At 45.0% G+C, this 22,713-nt stretch overlaps 1 protein-coding gene and 1 pseudogene across 8 annotated transcripts in view; one reads left to right on the top strand and one right to left on the bottom strand.

Moving 5' to 3' along the window:
- The window catches only part of KCNC2 (potassium voltage-gated channel subfamily C member 2), a 104,650-nt gene extending 101,916 nt beyond the window's left edge, over positions 1–2,734 (top strand). For 4 of the 8 annotated variants that reach the window (XM_066633753.1, XM_066633749.1, XM_066633752.1 and 1 more), the window contains one exon: positions 235–371. In XM_066633753.1, the coding sequence (XP_066489850.1) occupies positions 235–371 (137 nt within the window). Of the gene's footprint in view, positions 1–234; positions 372–1,117; positions 1,180–2,624 lie in introns of those variants that run through there. The other 4 variants (XM_066633751.1, XM_066633755.1, XM_066633754.1 and 1 more) reach the window with 2 other exon arrangements.
- A 19,244-nt stretch (positions 2,735–21,978) lies between these two features.
- Positions 21,979–22,098, bottom strand: LOC136657772 (5S ribosomal RNA; annotated as a pseudogene).
- Positions 22,099–22,713: the final 615 nt, after the last annotated feature.

Here is a 22,713-nt window from a genome sequence, read left to right on the forward strand (position 1 = left end):
TGAATTGGCATCAGTGGCCTGAAAGAAAAATGTAAAATGCTGAGTAAATCTTAGTTAATCTCCCTAATCAGGATAGCACCATTTTATCTTTTTCCCCCCCTTCCACTTTAAGTCATCACACTCACTTTTACTTTCTTAGAACCCCAGGAACACATATGTTTACATTGCATTGCATTGTTTCTGTCTTATTTTCTGGCTGAATTCAACTGATGTCTGTGCATTTTCTCATAAAAGGCTATGAAAAATCCCGGAGTTTAAACAACATAGCTGGTATGGCCGGCAATGCTCTGAGACTGTCTCCAGTAACATCACCCTACAGTTCACCTTGTCCTCTGAGACGCTCTCGGTCTCCCATTCCATCCATCTTGTAAAGCGGAAGGCATCACACACTCACACGTGCCCTTTGAAGCCATCTTTACCTCCTCCTGGAAACAGATTAGCCTTAACTGTAGGTTCAACTGATATGAGTATAACTTGTCCATGATATAATTGTCTGAAGAAGACAATGTCACTAGCTTAAGATCTTTTTGTTCTGTATATAAAACCCTCCAAAGTAGTACTTTTTTTTTCTTAATCTGCTCTTGGCCAATTTTCCCATGGCAATAAAGGGACAGTTAATGGACTTCACTGGCCAGTATAAGTAAATAAGCATATTTTCAGGATCTATTTAAACCCATGGGCTTCCAGTTGATCACCGATCCACCAGACCTTCATTTCTCCAGATTCCAACCCATACGAAAGATGTGTGGAATCTTTGTCTTGTTTTGCACATGACATGACTTCAGTCTGGTCATTCGCATGCTCCATTATGTCTCCATCATCTGAAATTCATCTTGCAGATTACCAGGACCTCAGATGGTTCTAGATGGTGTGGGTTATTTTTGTTTTTGTTTGTTCTGGACTGTTTTGTTTTGCATATTACCATCCTGCTAAAATGAGAGCTATGTTCAACGGATCTGCATGAGGGACGGGGTGGTATCTTGCATTTCTTTTTGGTTCTTTTCATTTTTCAGAAAAAAAACAAACCTATTTTCAATGATGTTATTTCTTGAGTGATTGACTTTGGTACGACGCAGATGTATCAGAGCTCTGAATTTTTCCGGTTGTTTGCACACAGATAACTGCAAAGAGGTTGTCATAACTGGTTACACGCAAGCAGAGGCCAGATCTCTTTCTTAATGACTTGGGGAAGGCACAAAACATGCACGAAAGGTAAACACCATCCAGGCTTGCAGTAGTTAAGCTTGCAAGTGCTGCTTGGTCCTACAGTAATGTATCTACTCCAGGGTTCTTCAACATTTTCAGAGGCAGAGTGCCGAGCAAAAAGCAAGACAACTATTGGAGCCTTATTTTTTTGGTCATAGCTATAGGAGAGGAATAGTTTTCAAAAGGGGTTTTTGACCAGCCTTAAACCTCTTAACGCCCAAGCTTTCACAGTTTTGATTCACTCTATATTTTTTTTAAGTTACTTTGTCCTATGTGTTGTTCCTGTGTCTATATGGCTAGCTGTCTGATTGTATTTTTCATCTGTCTCCATAAAGCAGAGTTGCCTTCCTTCTCTCCCAATGTTCCCTTCATATAAGATGAGCTGCTAAATGCATTTTACTTCCTTTTTTCACTTTTTGATATATGTATCTATGCATATCTCAAGTGTTAGCTGATATCCTTTACTGGGCACTTCTTTGACTTTTTCCCCCCGAAATGTGGGACTTAGCAATGGTTTTGTCATTTCAGTAGGGATGCTGCTTCAATCCCCCTCCTCCTTAGCAATCCTCATTCATTCTTTATCCCCCTCTCCCTCCCACACTGGCATTTTCTTTACGATAAAACAAGACAGCCTTGTTTATGCAACTTCATGAATGCGGTCACAAATATGATGTTTTGGGCTGGTGAGGAAAAACACCCAGACAACAGAAGAGCCTTAGAAATCTAAGGAAGAGAAAAAGATAAATAAATAAATCAGTGTCACAATAGATCCTTGAGACTGTTGAAAAATCCCTGATTTTCATATGTTTATTTTTGGTAAGAAAAGAAGTCTATTTGAACATGTAACATATTTTTTTTTCCTGTATAGATCCTAAACCTTTAGCATGAATTGCATGTGAACATTTCTTGTAAAAGATTGTATTTTTTCCCCAGTGCTTACATTTCTGATATTTAGAGATGTACATTGACTCAGTTTTGGTAAAAGACAATGGTAGCTCTAGAGCAGCGTTTGTCAATGCTGTTCCTCGAAGTACCATGGACCATCATGCTGTCCTTGGAGGTACCACTGGAAGTAATTGGCAATGACATCATCACCAGTTACTTCCATGTTCAGAGACCGCGACGGGAGCTTCCAAGGTAAGTAAGAGGCTCAGGGCAGGCGGGAGAACTTTTTCTTGTGCTCGAAAATGGCGCACTAGAGCTCTGCCTGCCAGCTCTAGCTTTCCATCAACGTTGGAAGCTCCCATCACAATCTCGCTGCGGGCAATGAGTGCTATATGTACCGCCCAACGCGTACTACTGGTAGTACATGTACCACCGGCTGAGAACCACTGCTCTAGAGTAAAATGTCTGTATTTGATATGCAAACAGCTTCTAGCAAAGGAATTAATATTTGGTGCTGCTATTATTGGCTACAGTGTTATACAGAATTTATCATGGATTTTTGACTGCTGAAAAAGGGACAATGGAATTTAGCCATACCAAGGACTGTACTGGGAAGAGACTGCTCCTCCTGAATGGGCCCTGATAAGACTGGCCACCGTGAAGAGATTCTTCCAGTTTCTCCTGGAAGTGGAGCTGGTTATGAGGACTGAGGATCACTCTGGTTGCTGCCACAAGCAGGCACAATGATTAGTCACTATTGATGAGTCAGCTGTAAATAAGATGTGTGTGCATGGAATATCTGCTTAGTCATCTATGCCAAGGGATGCTTGATTCAAGGACATCGTCTCTGAGACTCCATGAAAGAAAGAACGAAAGAAAAGGCCAACACACCTCTTCGTATAATCTTCCTGGTCCCCACATGCTGTGGATCATAGCAAGGCACACATGTTTTAACAATAGTGATGTAAATGCTGTCTGTCATAGGTTTCCTCATAACAAATGTATTTTTGCAAAGTTTGTAACTCATGAACATGATCGGCATTGGATTTTGCTACCAGTCATTGCTCTCTCGGTTTTTTGCCATATCTATATTTTTATGAATACTGGTGAACATGCCAACATTTGGGTTTACTTTTGACTTTGATAAGAGACATGTGACTGTAGACAAAAAAAGAAAGGTTTTAAAAAAATCATCGACTTTTGTCCACAGTTCTATAGAAGCTTTCTTTGTCTTGTTTTATTTTGTTTACCTCATGGTTACCTCAGATTATAGCTATTGAGAGAAATAAAATACTGGCAGTGAAAATACTATACGTTTTTTATTGAAACGGTCACAGAATCGACATCAGTCAATATAAAATAGGAATTAAAATATATCCTAAAAAATGTATATTTTGCATAAGAGAGATATTTACTTTTTTGTGACTTTTTGTGGTAAACTGTTCTCTAGTCTATTCTCTGTCAATGATGCTTTGTAGCTAAGTACTGTGTGATGACTTCTGTTCCCTCCATCTTGTTCGGTAAGACCTCCAGAAAACTGTTCGTCACCCTGGTATTTTTGAATGTAGGGACCTTTCCCACATATACAACTCTGTATTGTAGACCTTTTTTTGTGAACATGTCAGATGCATGCAGATGCCTAGTGGAAACCAGTGGCCATGTAACTAACAGAAATGGAGAATAAAATGCAAAAGATCTGGGGAGGAAGTTGGAACATATCTTATGATGTGGCTCATCATTTTTCTTTAGCATTTGCTTTTTCACCCCCTCACTCCTGCCCAGTAGCAGTCCTGGGGGTTTTCCTCCTGGGGCCACCTCCTCCTTGCTTGCCACCCCCCCAACCCAGAAGTAATTGCGGTGACGTCACAGAATCGGAGGAGACACACACCGCTTTTGGCTGGGTTGGTTCCCCAGCCGTTCTGAGGGCTACCCACTTATCCTTTTTTAAAAGAAAGGGGAAGAGAGAAGTTTGGCTGTCAGATCAGTGTGGAACCATCCCATTGTCTGTGCGGTTCCCGACAGCTCAAAAAACCAGTGGTGATGGGAGTGGGTTGCGGTGCTGCCCCCCAAATGCCAAACTATCTGGTACCTGGGGCATTTGCACCCATTGCCCTTCTGGGTACACCACTAATCCTGCCCTCCTATTGAAGAAGAGATTGCCATTCACATGGCTGTTGGAATCTTCCATGCATGAAATTTCAGGCTTAAATCAATGTTCCATGGCACTTCTGAATCAGGTTCAAATCAGTGTTCCATGGCACTTAAGAAGGATGCAATGAAAAGAGAGAGAGAGATGAAGAAGGGGACAATGGCAGAGGACTGACATTTATTATTATTATTATTATTATTATTATTATTATTATTATTATTATTATTATTATTATTATTATTATTATTATTATTATTATTAACAGTATTTATATACCGCTTTTCAACTAAAAGTTCACAAAGCGGTTTACAGAGAAAAATCAAATAACTAAATGGCTCCCTGTCCCAAAAGGGCTCACAATCTAAAAAGATGCAAATGAATACCAGCAGACAGCCACCAGAACAGACACTGCTGGGGTGAGATGGGCCAGTTACGCGCCCCCTTCTAAAAAAAGGAGCACCCACTTGAAAAAGTGCCTCTTACCCAATTAGCAGGAGTTTCCCTCTGCTGACTCATAAGATCTGTACTTTTTTCATTGTCTCCAAATGTACCATGTTTTTGACTGCTGATTTATATTCCCACCCAAGCATCTCAGGCAAGGGTCTGCTTTCCAGGCATTTCCTTCTTGCTTCGAGCATTGTTGGGAGTCCACTCTCTGAACACCAACAGGTGTGACCTGGCACACTTCTTACCCATCTTGACTAACCTCCTGACTCAGACTGACCAGACTCGGGGCCTTGCAAGAAGGTGCTAGTCCTTTTCTGAGATGCTAGTCCTGCACTCCAGCTGACATATCATTCTGCAAAGCCTTGGGAAAGCCTGATCCTGCAAGGACTATCCTCAGGGTTCCTTATATTGGAAACAGTATGAATAGAAACCTGATATATTTTTCCTAGAAGTTATGAAGTTCCTAGACGATCATTTCCACAAGGCAGTCTGTGAGTCTACTACACGCTTCCATTGGTCACTTTGAGGGGACAGGGGCAGAAGGTAATTGAATTTTAATCTTTAGAGAGCTGTAGGCCAGGCATACAAGTAGAGATGGAACTCCTTGCCACAGGATGTGGTGATGGCGTCTAGCCTAGACGCCTTTAAAAGGGGATTGGACAAGTTTCTGGAGGAAAAATCCATTATGGGGTACAAGCCATGATGTGTATGCGCAACCGCCTGATTTTAGAAATGGGTTATGTCAGAATGCCAGATGCAAGGGAGGGCACCAGGATGAGGTCTCTTGTTATCTGGTGTGCTCCCTGGGGCATTTGGTGGGCCGCTGTGAGATACAGGAAGCTGGACTAGATGGGCCTATGGCCTGATCCAGTGGGGCTGATCTTATTTTCTTATGTTCTTAGATGTTTGAAAGCAGTATTATTTTCCTTGCTCAGAAGTAAGCCCATTATGTTCAATAAAGCTTAGGGTGTAAAACTGTCTTACTCACTGGAAACAAACACCTCTGCGTATAAGGGTAGTAGGCATTGCTAAGAAATACTGTAGAATTACAAGCAGAACTGCAGGTGCATTTTTATAGTGGCTACTGTTAGTATAGCAAACGTTTATTTCTATTAACATTGAAAAAGAAATGTGGAGAAAATGTAATGTATTAAAAGAGTACTTTATTGTTAAGGATGTATTCGTGTATTGAAGGGAAGAAAGAAGACCTGGTAGAACGATTGGAGATGAAAGCAACTGTCATCGTATGGAACAAGAATTAAAAAGTCATGAGTGAATTGCAAAGGGGCATTTTCCTATTATCTACAATTCTACGTGAATCTGGTAGCGCCGATATTGATAAGGAAGGCAGGGGAAAGGAAAAATGGTTTGCTTAATATGCCTGATTACAAAGCAGGGGCACAAATGATTTCATTATTGTAAATAGACCCTGGGGGGAAGGAATCTTATTAGAAGCAGCAAAGCTTTCTAAGTGAGAATGTAGCAGCGCAACGCTGCTATGGGAAACAACCAAGGCTTCTGGGGCCTTGTTGTTTGGTGGGAGTGCAGAGGCACTGAGAAAGTTTAGACTATAAACGGGCATTGAGGAGCAGAACAATGAATGAGACACGGCAGACATTCATTCAGAGGGTTGATGCAGGAAGAGCTGAGCCGGAAGTAGGACGGTATGAGATCGAGAGAGAAGTCCGTCCTCCTGGCTAGCTTCCTCAGACTTTTATTCATTCTCAAAACACATGATGCAAAGCTATGCAATAGGGAAAATTACTGAAGGTTGCTGAAATCTGCACTGCTAAGCAACCTGCTGGCTCTGGCTTGACCGCAATACATTCCTAGATAAGCGCTTCTTCATAATATCCTCTGTTTACCGGCTACTGGGCTTCGGACTCAGAATGTTATCTAAGGCTGCGCCGAGTGTGCTCTTTGCGCAGACGCAGAGTGTGCTCTGCTGTCATTGCCAACATGCTGAGGCTAAGGCCAGCGCCTCTGCATAAACACTACAGAGAATTATCACAATATTAGAAGAACATGGTGATGAGTTGTGGGGTGAGAGTGGGATGGAAGTAGTGGCTTCTGTCCTGTAGCATAGCCAGAGAGGGGGGTGTAATACAGGCTCCACAAAGTGCCATGTAAATGACCCCTCTCATTCACCATCAGCGCCATTGGAGCAGCAACAGCAATGCACAGGCGCTGGCCCAATGGCTCCGATGGTGAGTGGGGGGGCCCCTTATATGGCACTTTGTGGAGCCTGCAATACTTACTGCACCACTCCTTCTGGCTACACTAGATCGTCCGTCACCCTTGACTCAAATCTCTATGGTGATAACGCTTACAACGAGCTGCTGAGTGTGCCCTTTTCTGGAAACCACTGCCTCATCCTTGCATGATCCTTTTCTTGGACCCTCCAGAAGGCACACTGCTTGGGAAACTAGGGTGCCCAAGACTCGTAGCACACAGATTTCCTCGTAGATTTCCTGCCCCACAAGCTTAGCTTCCTGCTTCCCAAGAAACAGCATACAGATAGCACCTTAATGATCATCAATCTCTTTGAGTGTGAATTGCATTCGACGGCCACGTCTCAAACAGTTACACAGTGGAAAGAATCTGCCATGCAGGAATCGGATGCTTCTGAACTCCTTAGAATTGAGGTGCATCTCCAAAAGGAATGGTTTAAAACAAATTTTCAGGCGCTAACAGTCATTACGGTTTGACAGGTGGGTTAGCAATATCCTCAGGCAGGCAGCTCAATTTGTCAATTTCTCTGCAAGTTCAGAAGTTCATGCTGTTCCTCAGGGTTGAAACCATTGCAGCAGGCATTTTGCTCATGCTTGCGGAAGCCGAGTGTCCGTCAGACCTACTCCCTGTTAGATGTCCTGGGAAGAATGGAAAACCACATGGGAATCTGGAACATCTCTATGATTCAAAAAAATGAAAAAAGGTAAGCTTGTGGTTTTTGAAACTTAGCACAGCATAGCATTTAGGCCAGATCCTAATCTCCCTCCTGAGTAGCCTGGTGTTACACCAGTCTGCTTTGATCTTCAGCAGCAATTTAGCTGGTGCAGATCTGAGTAGTCCCATTGAGGTGACTGCTGTGTGGCACAGGGTAAGGGGAAATAAATCCCCTAGTTGCGCTGGCTCCATCTCCTACCCTGCATTGGATACAGCACAGGCCAGCTGGCCTACCTGTTCCAGCGCAGGATAGGATTGTGCCCATCACTTATAGTTGCTGCTGGAATAGATCAATACAGTATTGTTATTTCTGTATCTCCCTTGTTACAGGAAGCTCCAAATCTCATACAGTGAATACCAAAAGGGGCTTCCCTTCTAACACGCAGACGATATTTTATTTGACTATAAATATCTCTTCCCTTTATTGGCAGTCAGATTGATCGTGGAAAGAATGTGTTCCATAAGGTTAAATACCCACCAGGCACTGGTGTCCTTTAAAAACATAGACTTCCGTCTTCTGGTCACTTGCGTGGACCTGCGGACACTCTTTTCAAAAACATTCCTGAGAGATGGCTGCATTTTTTCCTCTACCCTTAACAAGGGGTTGGAGCTGGTAGCTTCAAAATTTTCCAGAATGCCAGATGCAAGGGAGGGCACAAGGATGCAGGTCTCTTGTTATCTGGTGTGCTCCCTGGGGCATTTGGTGGGCCGCTGTGAGATATAGGAAGCTGAACTAGATGGGCCTATGGCTTGATCCAGTGGGGCTGTTCTTATGTTCCAGGTCAGTTATTCTTGCTTGGAGTAATTATCGGAAATAATCTTTTGATATTTATGTTTTAGCCCATTTGACCTTTAAGTTTTCTTGGATTTTATCATCTTTCATAGATAAAGCAGAGTTAAAGTTGATTGGCCAAAACTCAAATTAGAATGTCTGTGTCTGCCAGATCCTTAATTTCCTTTGAAAAGAAGCTGTGGTCACTTTCGTTGTTTGAATGAAGTCATGCTTGGTGGTACATGTTAGTGTGTGTGGGACAGGTGAATGCCTCCACCACCCAGAATGGCTCCAAAGGGGAGGGGTCGCTTGCATGCTGCGGTGAGGCTCCCTGCAAAACTTAGTGCTTTGCACCCCCCTCTAGCTATGCCACTGCTCCACTGTCTTTCCACTCCCTGGTTTGGAAAAGGAAGAGGGGGGCAGAGGGGATGAGGAAATGTGGAGGGGAAGAGAGGGTTGAATTAGAATGTTGGAGAGTGGGACGAGCAGGGGCTGGCATGTCTTTGGATAAGGGGGGCAGTATTTAACATGGCACCTTGGTTATGGCACCTAGAGCATCAGGGGATCTTGAGTGGGCCAGCCCTGATGAATGCCATCATTCAGCATGATGAAGCGAGCCTCACAGCAACAAAATGTTCCTTGGCCAGTTATCTCTAATGATTGTGTAGTTCAAATTGGGCTGATGAGTTTAAAAAAGAGAGAATGTAAGTACTTAAGGTATTTGGATATTCCCCTGGGAAGTTGCCAGCTGAGAAGAGAGGCTGTTAAATTGATGCTGCATTTCTTTAGTGTTACACAATTAACGTTTGTCCCATATAAAACGACTTGGTATTTAATGGAGTGCTGCTGCGGCTCTATAATGTTTTAATCATTAAAGTAAACGTAAGACGTTTAATCAACATTAAGTATCAAAGATGGAAAGTCGTTAGTTAAAAGCCTCTTAGTGAAGACTTTGATCTAAAACCAATAATACTAGGTCAGTACTTCATGGAGAAAACAAAGAAATTAAGTAGTTTGTTTTTTTAAAAAAATCTGTGCATTAGAAGAGAGATATTCTGCTGTAGAGTATCCAACATTATGCATTTTAGAATTCTAATGTGGTACTATCTATGCTTGCATTGGAGAGTTCTCATTCTGTAGATTGGAAAGTGAAATGTGGGGCGCTTTGGACCTTGCTCACTCTGAATTAGCAATTTTCAATCTTTTTCACCTTAAGGCACACTGACATGGCACTATAGTTATCAAGGTACACCATCGGTTTTTTGACAATTGAAAGGCACACTCAGTAGGGGCGTTCAGGCCGCACCAAGTGATGTGCATGGGGGAGTGACATCACTACTGGTCAAAAGTTTTAAAATTTTGGTATTGTTGAATAATACCATCATGTTATTCATCAATTGATGTGTAATTTCACGTAGAATGCAATGAAACAAACTGCATTGAAATATCTCTATTCTATCAAACGTTATAGCCTAAAAACCACTGGGGGTGGGGCAATGGTACGTCACCATGCTCACTGCCTGGGACGTTGCCCCGCCCACTGCATGGTGACACACTGGTGTCTCACACCGGGTGATGCAAACCCAGTGACACTTCTGGGCACACTGCACTGTCAGTTGGGGGATTTCACGTCCCCAGTGATCCTACTAATAAATGACCCTCCCTGAAATTCCTGTGGCACACCTGCGAACCATTCATGGCACACTGATTGGAAATCGCTGAATAAGGTGTCCTTCTTTCAGTAAGGATTCCCTCGCAACTACCCAAGGAATAAGCTATAGGGACACCTGTGCTTCTCCATAGAACCCTTGCTCAACCCCCCTGTTTGACCTGGTCAAAGATCAATTGGGAGAAGTTAACTTTTTCGCCATATGGATTGCTTAGGAAAATCGGAATACTCAACATCATGAGATCTACAGCAGCAGGGCTGGGCCGCTATTTGGCCCCAGTGGGCTCTGGGATCCAGGGCAGCACCACGGCAGGAGATGTCACATACCCCACACTGACTGACTACTGACTACTACTCCAGGGCTGGAGACTGCTGAGTGGTGGAGAGCTGAAGGGGCGCTGCTGTACCCAGAAGAGCTGCTGCTTTTAGTGCTGGGTGGAGAGACCCTGCAGCTCCACGGGGAAGCAGCCTACTGGTTACCTTTCTTAGTGCTGGGGGGCCAATAGTAGTTTTGTACACCACTAAAGTGGGCCAGGATTTGAGCCTGGGAAACTATTTAGCTTAAAGTGGGCAGAAGTTCTCCTGACAAAGCTTGGAATTTAACAAAACAGTGGAGGACCTGAGGAGGAGTGGGGAGGAGAAGACGGACTGGTGGAGGGGCATGAAGAGATTAAGATGTGCATGGTGCATGAAGCACGCTAGGAGAGGCAGTAACTAACTTCAACATCTAAGGCTGCAGGTGGGCCTGAGTCAAGTCGGTATCAGGGTCCAGCCATGCCGGCTGCACTAGCCATGCCCCAATTACACCAACTTCCATGTACTTATTAGTATTTCTGTACACGGCCCATGCACACACTAGCTGTTTGTAGCAGTTTGTATATGCGCAGATTCTGTACAGAAATTCTGAAGGGGAGGGGAAAGTACTAGTAGCCAAGATCCATCACCCTCCACCCCAAAAAAATTCATTCTACATAAAGGTGTTACATGAACTGGGCTTTTGTCATTGGTTTTCTAATCATGGAGGAAAAAAAAATGCACAATCTCATTTTCTAAAAGATTTTGCAAGATGTGCATTGTGGTCTTTTGATGAGTATAGAAACCTGCACAATTAAACGCAAGCAGTGCTATCATCTATGAATTGGAAGCAAGCACAGTGGTCACTTTAAAAATGCCACTTTAAAGGCACAGAAGTTTGCTGTTTGGAGGACCAAAAAAAGAAACATCCATGAATCTTTGCATCCATGCTCTTTACACTCTCACATAACACCAGAACCAGAGGACATCCACTCAAATTGAGTGTTGGGAGAGTTAGGACAGATGAAAGAAAATATTTCTTTACTCGGCGTGTGGTTGGTCTGTGGAACTCCTTGCCACAGGATGTGGTGATGGCATCTGGCCTGGACGCCTTTAAAAGGGGATTGGACAAGTTTCTGGAGGAAAAATCCATTACGGGTTACAAGCCATGATGTGTATGTGCAACCTCCTGATTTTAGAAATGGGCTATGTCAGAATGCCAGATGCAAAGGAGGACACCAGGCTGAGGTCTCTTGTTATCTGGTGTGCTCCCTGGGGCATTTGGTGGGCCGCTGTGAGATACAGGAAGCTGGACTAGATGGGCCTGTGGCGTGATCCAGTGGGGCTGTTCTTATGTTCTTAACTACAATTCCCAGGAGGCCTTGCAGGTCTCTTGTTATCTGGTGTGCTTCCTGGGGCATTTGGTGGGCCGCTGTGAGATACAGGAAGCTGGACTAGATGAGCCTATGGCCTGATCCAGTGGGGCTGTTCTTATGTTCTTATGAGTGATGAAATGCAAGACAGGATAGATCTGAGGATGAATCGCAAGAAAAGAGTTGAGAAATAAACAAAGCCGAAATAAAAAGAAAGGGAAAACAAGTTAAATAGGACAAAATATTCCCATCAATATCAGCTGGAATTTGACTCATTGAGATCATGGCAATACTTCCCTTTATAGCTGTAGGATCTTGACTATGGAGATGAATGTGAAAGATAAAGATCAAAGTAGCAGCCAGATCAAAATAAAATCAGCCAGATCAAAATAAAAAAAAAAATCAAAGGGAATGGAGAAAATTAGAGAGGAAAAATGTAAGAAAGCAAAGCTGAGTGACAAAAAGACGTTCAATAGGGGAACAGCAGGGTTTTGTTCATAGTGATATTCCCTTAAAAATAAGCTAAGGCTTTGAAAACTAACGTATGAAATCTTATTATACATTACTTACAGCTTTTTGGAGGGAACTATTTTTCTCTTTGAACAAATCCGTTTTGGGAAATGTAGATGCTCAAAATGTGGAAGGTTTAAAGTGAAATCACAATTAACTGTGCATGTCTACTCAGAAGTACGTTCCACTGTATTGAATAGGACTTACTGCTAGGAAGGTGTGTATAGGATTGTAGCCTTAACCAAGCGCATTTGCCTTACTTAATTCAGAGTGGCCTTTTAAAGACTCAAACTCAAAACAATATTGTGAACCTGTTGTTGTGCCCCCATATCATTGTTCTTTGCATTCACTCACATGTTACTTGCTCATTTCCTGCTATAGGATATGTGTTGGCATCCTTCAGTCTCGGAAGACTATGGTATCGCGCTCTGAATGGTGGTTCTGGAATAGAATGTCCTCTCCAGAGCGTGAAGCCTGGGTAAAGTAGATATGGAGGATAGACTGTTACCCATGCAGCAAATTCCCCCTCTCCATGTCGCTGAAATGGTCCAATGGAAAGGCAGAGGCCAATATGGTTGGTTCCAGCGGCGTCGCAGGAGTTGCCAGAACGTGATTGTGTTCAGCCATGAACTGCCTCAGGGACTCCGGCTCTGGATTTTGCCTCAAGGTTGACTCCTGAAGCCTTTTCCATAACTGGATGTAGCCACAAGGCAGTGGAGGTTTGGGATCAGAGTTTTCCTTCTCTCAGATGAGCTGCCTTCCCAGGCTATCGAGTCCCACCTACCCAGTGGCTGTTTAGTCGTCTCTTAAGTCAAGTACAGCCAAACTGAGGGCCTATTCTTATTCCCAGCCCCCAGGGGTAACTATAGGATAAAAGAGAAAAAAATCAATAACCTCTAAAGATTAACCTGTTGGTAGAAGGGAAAATTCCAGAAAACTACTATAAGAAATGCAGTTTGGACACAGACCACTAGACACTGTTACCAAAGTGACCAGTTCAACTCAGACCTGTGCCAGCAATATAACTGGTGCAAGCCCACCTTGTTCCATGTTGGCAGGCCTGGGAAGGGGGATAGGATATAACCTACACCAGCACTGATCCCACCCCCTCCTGGGCCCAATCCACCCACCCCTCCCTGTTGCTCCCCTGTGCCACACTTACCTGCTCTGTCAAGGTGTCCCTGTTGCAAAAGTGCTGCTGGTGAGGAATCAGCACGTTTACAGAGACAATTTTATATAATGGACATATGCAGTTATAATGGTTTTTCATTTCGAAATGTAGCAAGAAAGGCCTTTGGACTACTGTGCCTTTCCCACTTCTGGAGTAGGTTGCTGTTTGCCAGGATCGACCATTTCAATGTTATTCGTATATTTGATACAAAGTTATGCAACTCCTTTCAAAGGACTCCTGAACAGCAGGAGCTGAGATTTGGAGCTGAGATGCCAGCTGCTTTCACCTGAGCCAACCACAGTGCCCCAAAGGGATACTTTTGAGGCCGGCAGCTGCTGTAATATCAGGTGGTCAGATGCCAACCTCTGACCCTAGCACATTACCCTTGGGGAGAAAACAAGTGCAGCTGGCAGACAACCAGCCAGCCCCAAGTCATGGAGAGATTCTCTTTCAATGCATTTGCCTTCTTTCCTCCTCCCCTGTATTCATTATGTCAAAATAAACTCTGGGTTAAGGGTTTTAGAAGAATCTATTAATGGATCTGTTTCATGATTTCATGATTAAACTATAAGAGCCCAATCCAATGTGTGCTGCCTCCTGGCAGTGCACCTTCTACGCCAGCACTGACTGCCATAAACAGTCAGTACCAGTCACGAAAAGTGATAGCATGCCACTTAGATTGCTACCAGCACCTTCCCACCAGCTCCATTGCTTCTCCAGCCAGTTGCCAATGAAGGTAAGTCAGCGGGAGATGCAGGAGGGTGTAGGGGAACAAGGGCAAAGTGGGATAAAGAAGGAGCAGGGATGAGCAAATCAGGTCCAGGCGGGGGTGGGATTAACACCAACAGTACAGGGGAAGGGGACAAAGGTCTTCTTCCCCTGAGGAAACCTCTGGCTGCTTCCCTGTGCCCGCTGGATAAAGCAGTAGCAGCTTTGGTGCCAGTGCTCCAGCAGGCGCCAGGAAGTTCAGAATTGGGCTGTCAGCTCAGTTTGGAACCCTCCTATTGATTACATCCAAGTATTCCCAGAGCCCAATCCTATGCATGTCTAGACAGAAGTGAGTCCTATTACAATTAATGGGGTATACTTTAAGGTAAATGTGGATAGGATTGCAGCCTGTGGTTCTTATCCTAAAAGAAAATCCTCAGTTGTTGTAGCCCAAATGCAAAATATATCCTTACAGCAGTGTTTCTCAAACTGTGGGAAACTTGTTTCAATATTTTATTTTTAATCTATTAGATTTGATGCTCCTATGGTATGTGGCTGCATTTGGGGACATGTGACAGATCTGTACGTTTATTCTATTGTGTGTATGCTTTTAACAATGATAGTCAATGGGGCTTACTCCTGGGTAAGTTTGGATAGGATTGCAGCCTTGGTTTATCAAAAATTTTCCTGCTTGATGATGTCACTTCTGGCCATGACACCACTTCCAGATTAATGACATCACTTCTGGTGGGCCCTGACAGATTGTCATTCTAAAAAGTGAGTCCCAGCGCTAAAAAGTTTGAGAACCACTGCCTTACAGTATTTAATAAATATTCTTTGGTAAATGCCTCAAAAGCTAGAAAGACAGACTATGCCTAAGAAGCATTTTAAAATTTGGTGTAGGCAGGGATGCTCTGGCATGACTGTGTGTCTTTTAAATCTCACCAATTAACAAAACGAGGGCAAATTTTAATCTGTAATTAACACTTTAGTTGATTAACCTTCTGATTAAATTGAATAATGCTCCCACCCCTGGTATAAATGAAGACTGCTGTCATCTTGCCCTTGTCTTAAGTTAACAGCTCTTTTTTATTTTACAATGAAGCGGAATTAAATTGGACACGCACTCATTATGTTGGCGAGTGGGGAATAAAGTGCAGTTATCTGCCTCACTTGAAACCTGGAGCTTAATATGATGTACCTGGGGGAAGGCCGACAGGAGCCGAGGGGCATCTGGTTCGGGACTCCTCATCCCTATGGGATGAGGATGGGGAGGTTAGAGAACAACAAGGCAAAGGCAGAGTAGGAGAAGAAATTGGGAAAGGTAGTGTGATGGGATGTGATAGACGGTTTGGCACAATGAGAGGATGCGGGGACAAAGGAGCGAATAAGCAGCACATCCTGGGGCATTCCGTGTACAAATGCTTTTATGCGAATGCCCGAAGTCTACGAGCAAAGGTGGGAGAACTGGAATGTCTGGTGACAAGGGAAAACATTGACATAGTGGGCATAACGGAAACCTGGTGGAATGCGGAGAATCAGTGGGGTACCGCAATCCCGGGCTATAAACTCTACAGGAGGGACAGGCAGGGGCGTGTTGGAGGTGGGATGGCCCTTTATGTTAAGGAAGGGATAGAATCTAGCAAAGTAGAGATTGAAGGTGGGTCCGACTCCACTGTAGAATCTCTGTGGGTTAAATTACCAGGCTTGTGCAGCGATGTAATACTGGGGGCGTGCTATCGTCCTCCAGACCAGAAATCGGATGGGGACCTTGAAATGAGGAAACAGATCAGGGAGGTGACAAGGAGGGATAGGGTTGTAATCATGGGGGACTTCAATTATCCTCATATTGACTGGGTCAATTTGTGTTCTGGTCACAATAAAGAAACCGGATTTCTTGACGTGCTAAATGACTGTGGCTTAGATCAGCTAGTCACGGAGCCCACCAGAGGACAGGTGACTCTGGATTTAATATTGTGCGGTACGCAGGACCTGATTAGAGATGTAAACGTTACTGAGCCATTGGGGAACAGTGATCATGCTGCGATCCGTTTTGACGTGCACGTTGGGGGAAGAATACCAGGCAAATCTCTAACAAAAACCCTTGACTTCCGACGGACGGACTTCCCTCAAATGAGGAGGCTGGTTAGAAGGAGGTTGAAAGGGAGGGTAAAAAGAGTCCAATCTCTCCAGAGTGCATGGAGGCTGCTTAAAACAACAGTAATAGAGGCCCAGCAGAGGTGTATACCGCAAAGAAAGAAGGGTTCCACTAAGTCCAGGAGGGTGCCCGCATGGCTAACCAGCCAAGTTAGAGAGGCCGTGAAGGGCAAGGAAGCTTCCTTCCGTAAATGGAAGTCTTGCCCTAATGAGGAGAATAAAAAGGAACATAAACTGTGGCAAAAGAAATGTAAGAAGGTGATACTGGAGGCCAAGCGAGACTATGATGAACGCATGGCCAGCAACATTAAGGGGAATAATAAAAGCTTCTTCAAATATGTTAGAAGCAGGAAACCCGCCAGAGAAGCGGTTGGCCCTCTGGATGGTGAGGGAGGGAAAGGGGAGATAAAAGGAGACTTAGAGATGGCAGAGAAATTAAATGAGTTCTTTGCATCTGTCTTCACGGCAGAAGACCTCGGGCAGATACCGCTACCCGAACAGCCCCTCCTGACCGAGGAGTTAAGTCAGATAGAGGTTAAAAGAGAAGATGTTTCAGACCTCATTGATAAATTAAAGATCAATAAGTCACCGGGCCCTGATGGCATCCACCCTAGCGGTATTAAGGAATTGAAGAATGAAGTTGCACACCTCTTGACTAAGGTATGCAACTTGTCCCTCAAAATGGCCATGGTGCCAGAAGATTGGAGGATAGCAAATGTCACGCCTATTTTTAAAAAGGGAAAGAGGGGGGACCCAGGAAACTATAGGCCGGTCAGCCTAACATCCATACCGGGTAAGATGGTGGAATGCCTCATCAAAGATAGGATCTCATAGACGAACAGGCCTTGCTGAGGGAGAGTCAGCATGGCTTCTGTAAGGGTAAGTCTTGCCTCACGAACCTTATAGAATTCTTTGAAAAGGTCAAAAGGCATGTGGATGCGGGACAACCCGTGGACATTATATATCTGGACTTTCAGAAGGTGTTTGACACGGTCCCTCACCAAAGGCTACTGAAAAAACTCCACAGACAGGGAATTAAAGGACAGGTCCTCTCGTGGATTGAGAACTGGTTGGAGGCCAGGAAGCAGAGGGTGTCAATGGGCAATTTTCACAATGGAGAGAGGTGAAAAGTGGTGTGCCCCAAGGATCTGTCCTGGGACCGGTGCTTTTCAACCTCTTCATAAATGACCTGGAGACAGGGTTGAACAGTGAAATGGCTAAGTTTGCAGACGACACCAAACTTTTCCGAGTGGTGAAGACCAGAAGTGATTATGAGGAGCTCCAGAAGGATCTCTCCAGACTGGCAGAATGGGCAGCAAAATGGCAGATGCGCTTCAATGTCAGTAAGTGTAAAGTCATGCACATTGGGGCAAAAAAATCAAAACTTTAGATATAGGCTGATGGGTTCTGAGCTGTCTGTGACAGATCAGGAGAGAGATCTTGGGGTGGTGGTGGACAGGTCGATGAAAGTGTCGACCCAATGTGCGGCGGCAGTGAAGAAGGCCAGTTCTATGCTTGGGATCAAAACGGCTAGTATTATAATGCCGTTGTACAAATCTATGGTAAGGCCACACCTGGAGTATTGTGTCCAGTTCTGGTCACCGCATCTCAAAAAAGACATAGTGGAAATGGAAAAGGTGCAAAAGAGAGCGACTAAGTTGATTACGGGGCTGGGGCACCTTCCTTATGAGGAAAGGCTACGGCGTTTGGGCCTCTTCAGCCTAGAAAAGAGACGCCTGAGGGGGGACATGATTGAGACATACAAAATTATGCAGGGGATGGACAGAGTGGATAGGGAGATGCTCTTTACACTCTCACATAACACCAGAACCAGGGGACATCCACTAAAGTTGAGTGTTGGGTGGGTTAGGACAGACAAAAGAAAATATTTATTTACTCAGCGTGTGGTCGGTCTGTGGAACTCCTTGCCACAGGATGTGGTGATGGCGTCTAGCCTAGACGCCTTTAAAAGGGGACTGGACAAGTTTCTGGAGGAAAAATCCATTATGGGGTACAAGCCATGATGTGTATGTGCAACCTCCTGATTTTAGAAATGGGTTATGTCAGAATGCCAGATGCAAGGGAGGGCACCAGGATGAGGTCTCTTGTTATCTGGTGTGCTCCCTGGGGCATTTGGTGGGCCGCTGTGAGATACAGGAAGCTGGACTAGATGGGCCTGTGGCCTGATCCAGTGGGGCTGTTCTTATGTTCTTAACTACAATTCCCAGGAGGCCTTGCAGGTCTCTTGTTATCTGGTGTGCTCCCTGGGGCATTTGGTGGGCCGCTGTGAGATACAGGAAGCTGGACTAGATGGGCCTGTGGCCTGATCCAGTGGGGCTGTTCTTATGTTCTTAACTACAATTCCCAGGAGGCCTTGCAGGTCTCTTGTTATCTGGTGTGCTCCCTGGGGCATTTGGTGGGCCGCTGTGAGATACAGGAAGCTGGACTAGATGGGCCTGTGGCCTGATCCAGTGGGGCTGTTCTTATGTTCTTAACTACAATTCCCAGGAGGCCTTGCAGGTCTCTTGTTATCTGGTGTGCTCCCTGGGGCATTTGGTGGGCCGCTGTGAGATACAGGAAGCTGGACTAGATGGGCCTGTGGCCTGATCCAGTGGAGCTGTTCTTTTGTTCTTAACTACAATTCCCAGGAGGCCTTGCAGGTCTCTTGTTATCTGGTATGCTCCCTGGGGCATTTGGTGGGCCGCTGTGAGATACAGGAAGCTGGACTAGATGGGCCTATGGCCTGATCCAGTGGGGCTGTTCTTATGTTCTTAACTACAATTCCCAGGAGGCCTTGCAGGTCTCTTGTTATCTGGTGTGCTCCCTGGGGCATTTGGTGGGCCGCTGTGAGATACAGGAAGCTGGACTAGATGGGCCTATGGCCTGATCCAGTGGAGCTGTTCTTATGTTCTTAAACTACAATTCCCAGGAGGTCTTGCAGGTCTCTTGTTATCTGGTGTGCTCCCTGGGGCATTTGGTGGGCCGCTGTGAAATACAGGAAGCTGGACTAGATGGGCCTATGGCCTGATCCAGTGGAGCTGTTCTTATGCTCATATGTTCTTACTTTTGCTCAGTCACTGTGTGAGCTGAACACCGTTTTCATTTCACCTAAATTTAGCTCACAGGTTCACACACCCAGAGGAGCTTTTTAACACTGAAATGCTTTCATGCAGTGCCATAGCTAGAGGGGTGGCAAAGCACTAAGTTTTACAGGGAGCCTCACCACAACATGCAAACAGCCCCTTCCTTTTGGATCCAGGAGTTCACCTCCATTTTGCCCCCACTGCTTATACCAGGGACCCACTTTAAGAACATTTAAAAAGTGAACAAGCTGGACAAGTTTCTGGAGGAAAAATCCATCACAGGTTACAAGCCTTGATGTACAACCTCCTGATTTTAGAAATGGGCTATGTCAGAAGGCCAGATGCAAGGGAGGGCACCAGGATGAGGTCTCTTGTTATCTGGTGTGCTCCCTGGGGCATTTGGTGGGCCGCTGTGAGTTACAGGAAGCTGGACTAGATGGGCCTATGGCCTGATCCAGTGGGGCTGTTCTTATGTTCTTAACTACAATTCCCAGGAGGCCTTGCAGGTCTCTTGTTATCTGGTGTGCTCCCTGGGGCATTTGGCGGGCCACTGTGAGATACAGGAAGCTGGACTAGATGGGCCTATGGCCTGATCCAGTGGGGCTGTTCTTATGAAGGAAAAAGCCCCAGATCACTTTCCTTACCATTGCACAGCTGCTTTTTGAGAGCTCCTGCAGTCTTCTGAGCTGATTTGCAGTATCCACATGCTGGGGGCGGGGAATACAAAACGAAACCACTGTTGATAGGGGGCGCACCATATCCATGCGGATCAGCATCAGTTGAGACCAATGAGAAGCCATTTTCAGAAAATACTAAGGGTGCAATCCTAACCCCTTACGTCTGTGCTTTCCAGCACTGGCATAGCAGTGCCAATGGGACGTGTGCTGCATCCTGCAGTTGGGTGTCACTCACGGAGGCCTCCTCAAAGTAAGGGAGTGTTTGTTCCCTTACCTCAGAGCTGCATTGCCCTTATGTCAGTGCTGGAAAGCACTGACACAAGGGGTGAGGATTGCGCCCTAAGAGAATGTTTACAAATCCCAAGGAATGGGGTGACATCATACTTACCACACTATATCACATTTCTCCAGGAATTGCACCAATAAAGTTAATTAGACCAGCATTACACCAAGAATATATAAAAAATGGTAATATCCCAGTTTTTCCATCTTGGTTGATTTAATGTTGTCCTTTGACATGGTTCCTTCAACCCATTCAAGGAGGGTCAGTGACTGTCTTGCAAATGATTTCATAGAGACTCTTCTGCTGTATGGAACAGGCAAGGCTGGGCCAAGACCTCCTGACACCAGAGACGGCATGCTAAATCCTCCTTGCTTTACCTGAGTTGGCCTCATGGATGAACCAGCCTTGAGAATGGGTGATCTCTATTGCTTGGGGGTGGGGGGTTGTCTTATAGTATTAATTCACTGAACGGACCAAATTTTGCTTCAGCAGTCTTTGCTTAAGGTAGTGATACCCCATTCTGATTGCATCTTCTTTACCACTTGATTATGAGCTTTTCAACATCCTTTAATGTCGCCTCAAAAAGATGAATTGCATTCCATCTACATTTTTATGAGAAAACAAATTATTTAAGGGTTCGATCCAGACGAATGTGTGCCGACTCACTGCTGGTATGCACTGTTGCAAATGTGCCATAAGGCACACCTGAGACCAGTGGCGTGGCTAAGGGGGTGCAGGGGGTAGCAGTTGCACCAGGCATCAAGCTTTAGGGGGGCAACAAGCTGAGCTTGACACTAGTGACCAAAATTGTGAAAATCTTGGTACGTATGAATAATACCATCATGTTATATATCTTTGGAAATGTAATTTAATGCAGAATGCAGTGAAATAAACTGCATCAAACGTTATGGCCAATTAACCAAAAAATGGAAACAACTGCCTTGTGGAACAAAAAGTGGATTTGCTTAACTCCAAATTGACCTATGAGACTGATTGTTCTGAGTGCCAATGAGATGTTATTATGATACAGCATGGAACCAATAATAAGTGCTGGGCAGGTAAGTGGGGACATGGGGGGAGGTGGGGGGAGGCATTCCGGAGCAGGGGGAGGTGGGAGAAGGCGGGGAGGAGGCATGCCGGGGGAGGGAGCAAGATGGGACTGGCAGAACTCTGCTAAAGAGCTACCGCAGAGTCAAGTAGCCCCACTGCAGAGCAATTTTTCTTACCCAGGAGAAGGGAACAAATGTCCCCTACCCCTGATGAACCTCTGGTGGCTGCCCGGTGTGCTCAGGATACCATGACAGGCATTTTTGGCACCACAGCAGCCCCACGCACTGGGCAGCTCAGGATTGGGCTGCCCTGTGCTTATGGTCCAATATTTTGTAACTTGTTTTTATCACGTCGTACGTGTATAATCCTGATTTTGGCTATGACAACTGGTTGGCAACCTTCAGTCTGGAAAGACTATGGTATAAGCCTACAGCACCCGGTATTCCCAGGCGGTCTCCCATCCAAGTACTAACCAGGCCTGACCTTGCTTAGCTTCCAAGATCATGGTATAAGCCTACAGCACCCGGTATTCCCAGGCGGTCTCCCATCCAAATACTAACCAGGCCTGACCCTGCTTAGCTTCCCAGATCATGGTATAAGCCTACAGCACCCGGTATTCCCAGGCGGTCTCCCATCCAAGTACTAACCAGGCCTGACCCTGCTTAGCTTCCGAGATCAGATGAGATCGGGCATGTACAGGGTAACAGTTGCTATGACAACTACCAATCTGCCTTCTGAGTGATTTCCATTGCTGTTAATCCCAGTTGCTGGGAGCCAACAGTGGGAGAGGACTATTTGGGTCCTTTTCCTCTTTCTGGACTTTCCAGAGGCATCTGTGGGAAGTCAAATGGTGATCTAGATAAGCCTTTGGTCTAATCTAGCAGGACCCTTATGTAGGTATGAGTAGAGTTAGAAGCCACCTGAATAATTTCTCCAGGACTTGAATGGAGGAATTCTGAATGGAGGAATGGAGTTGACACTGTCTCAGAGTGTTATGCAATCTGTTCTTTTCTTTAAATAGCTGTTTTTTCCTTTAAAAAGTCTTAAGACTATAACTCCAGTTGAATGAACTCAGCTTGCTTGTTCAAAGACTCTCTTGCTATCACAAACGCTGAGCCAGCTTGCTGACAAAAAGACAGGCTACAGTGTTCTGCAGCTGTTTTCACGCAAAAAGCATCAAGACAACTTCCTTCTTTTTCAGAGCTGTCAAGGAGATGGAGCCCCTTCCACCACATGAGCTTGACATCCCCCTGGAGCACAATTGCATGTGACAGGGATTCCAATGCTACGTGACATTGTTGTTTCTGAATTCCATGAGGTTATCCAGTCAAGT

This window comes from Tiliqua scincoides, chromosome 7 (assembly GCF_035046505.1).
Source record: "Tiliqua scincoides isolate rTilSci1 chromosome 7, rTilSci1.hap2, whole genome shotgun sequence".
NCBI classification, from domain to species: Eukaryota; Metazoa; Chordata; class Lepidosauria; order Squamata; family Scincidae; genus Tiliqua; species Tiliqua scincoides.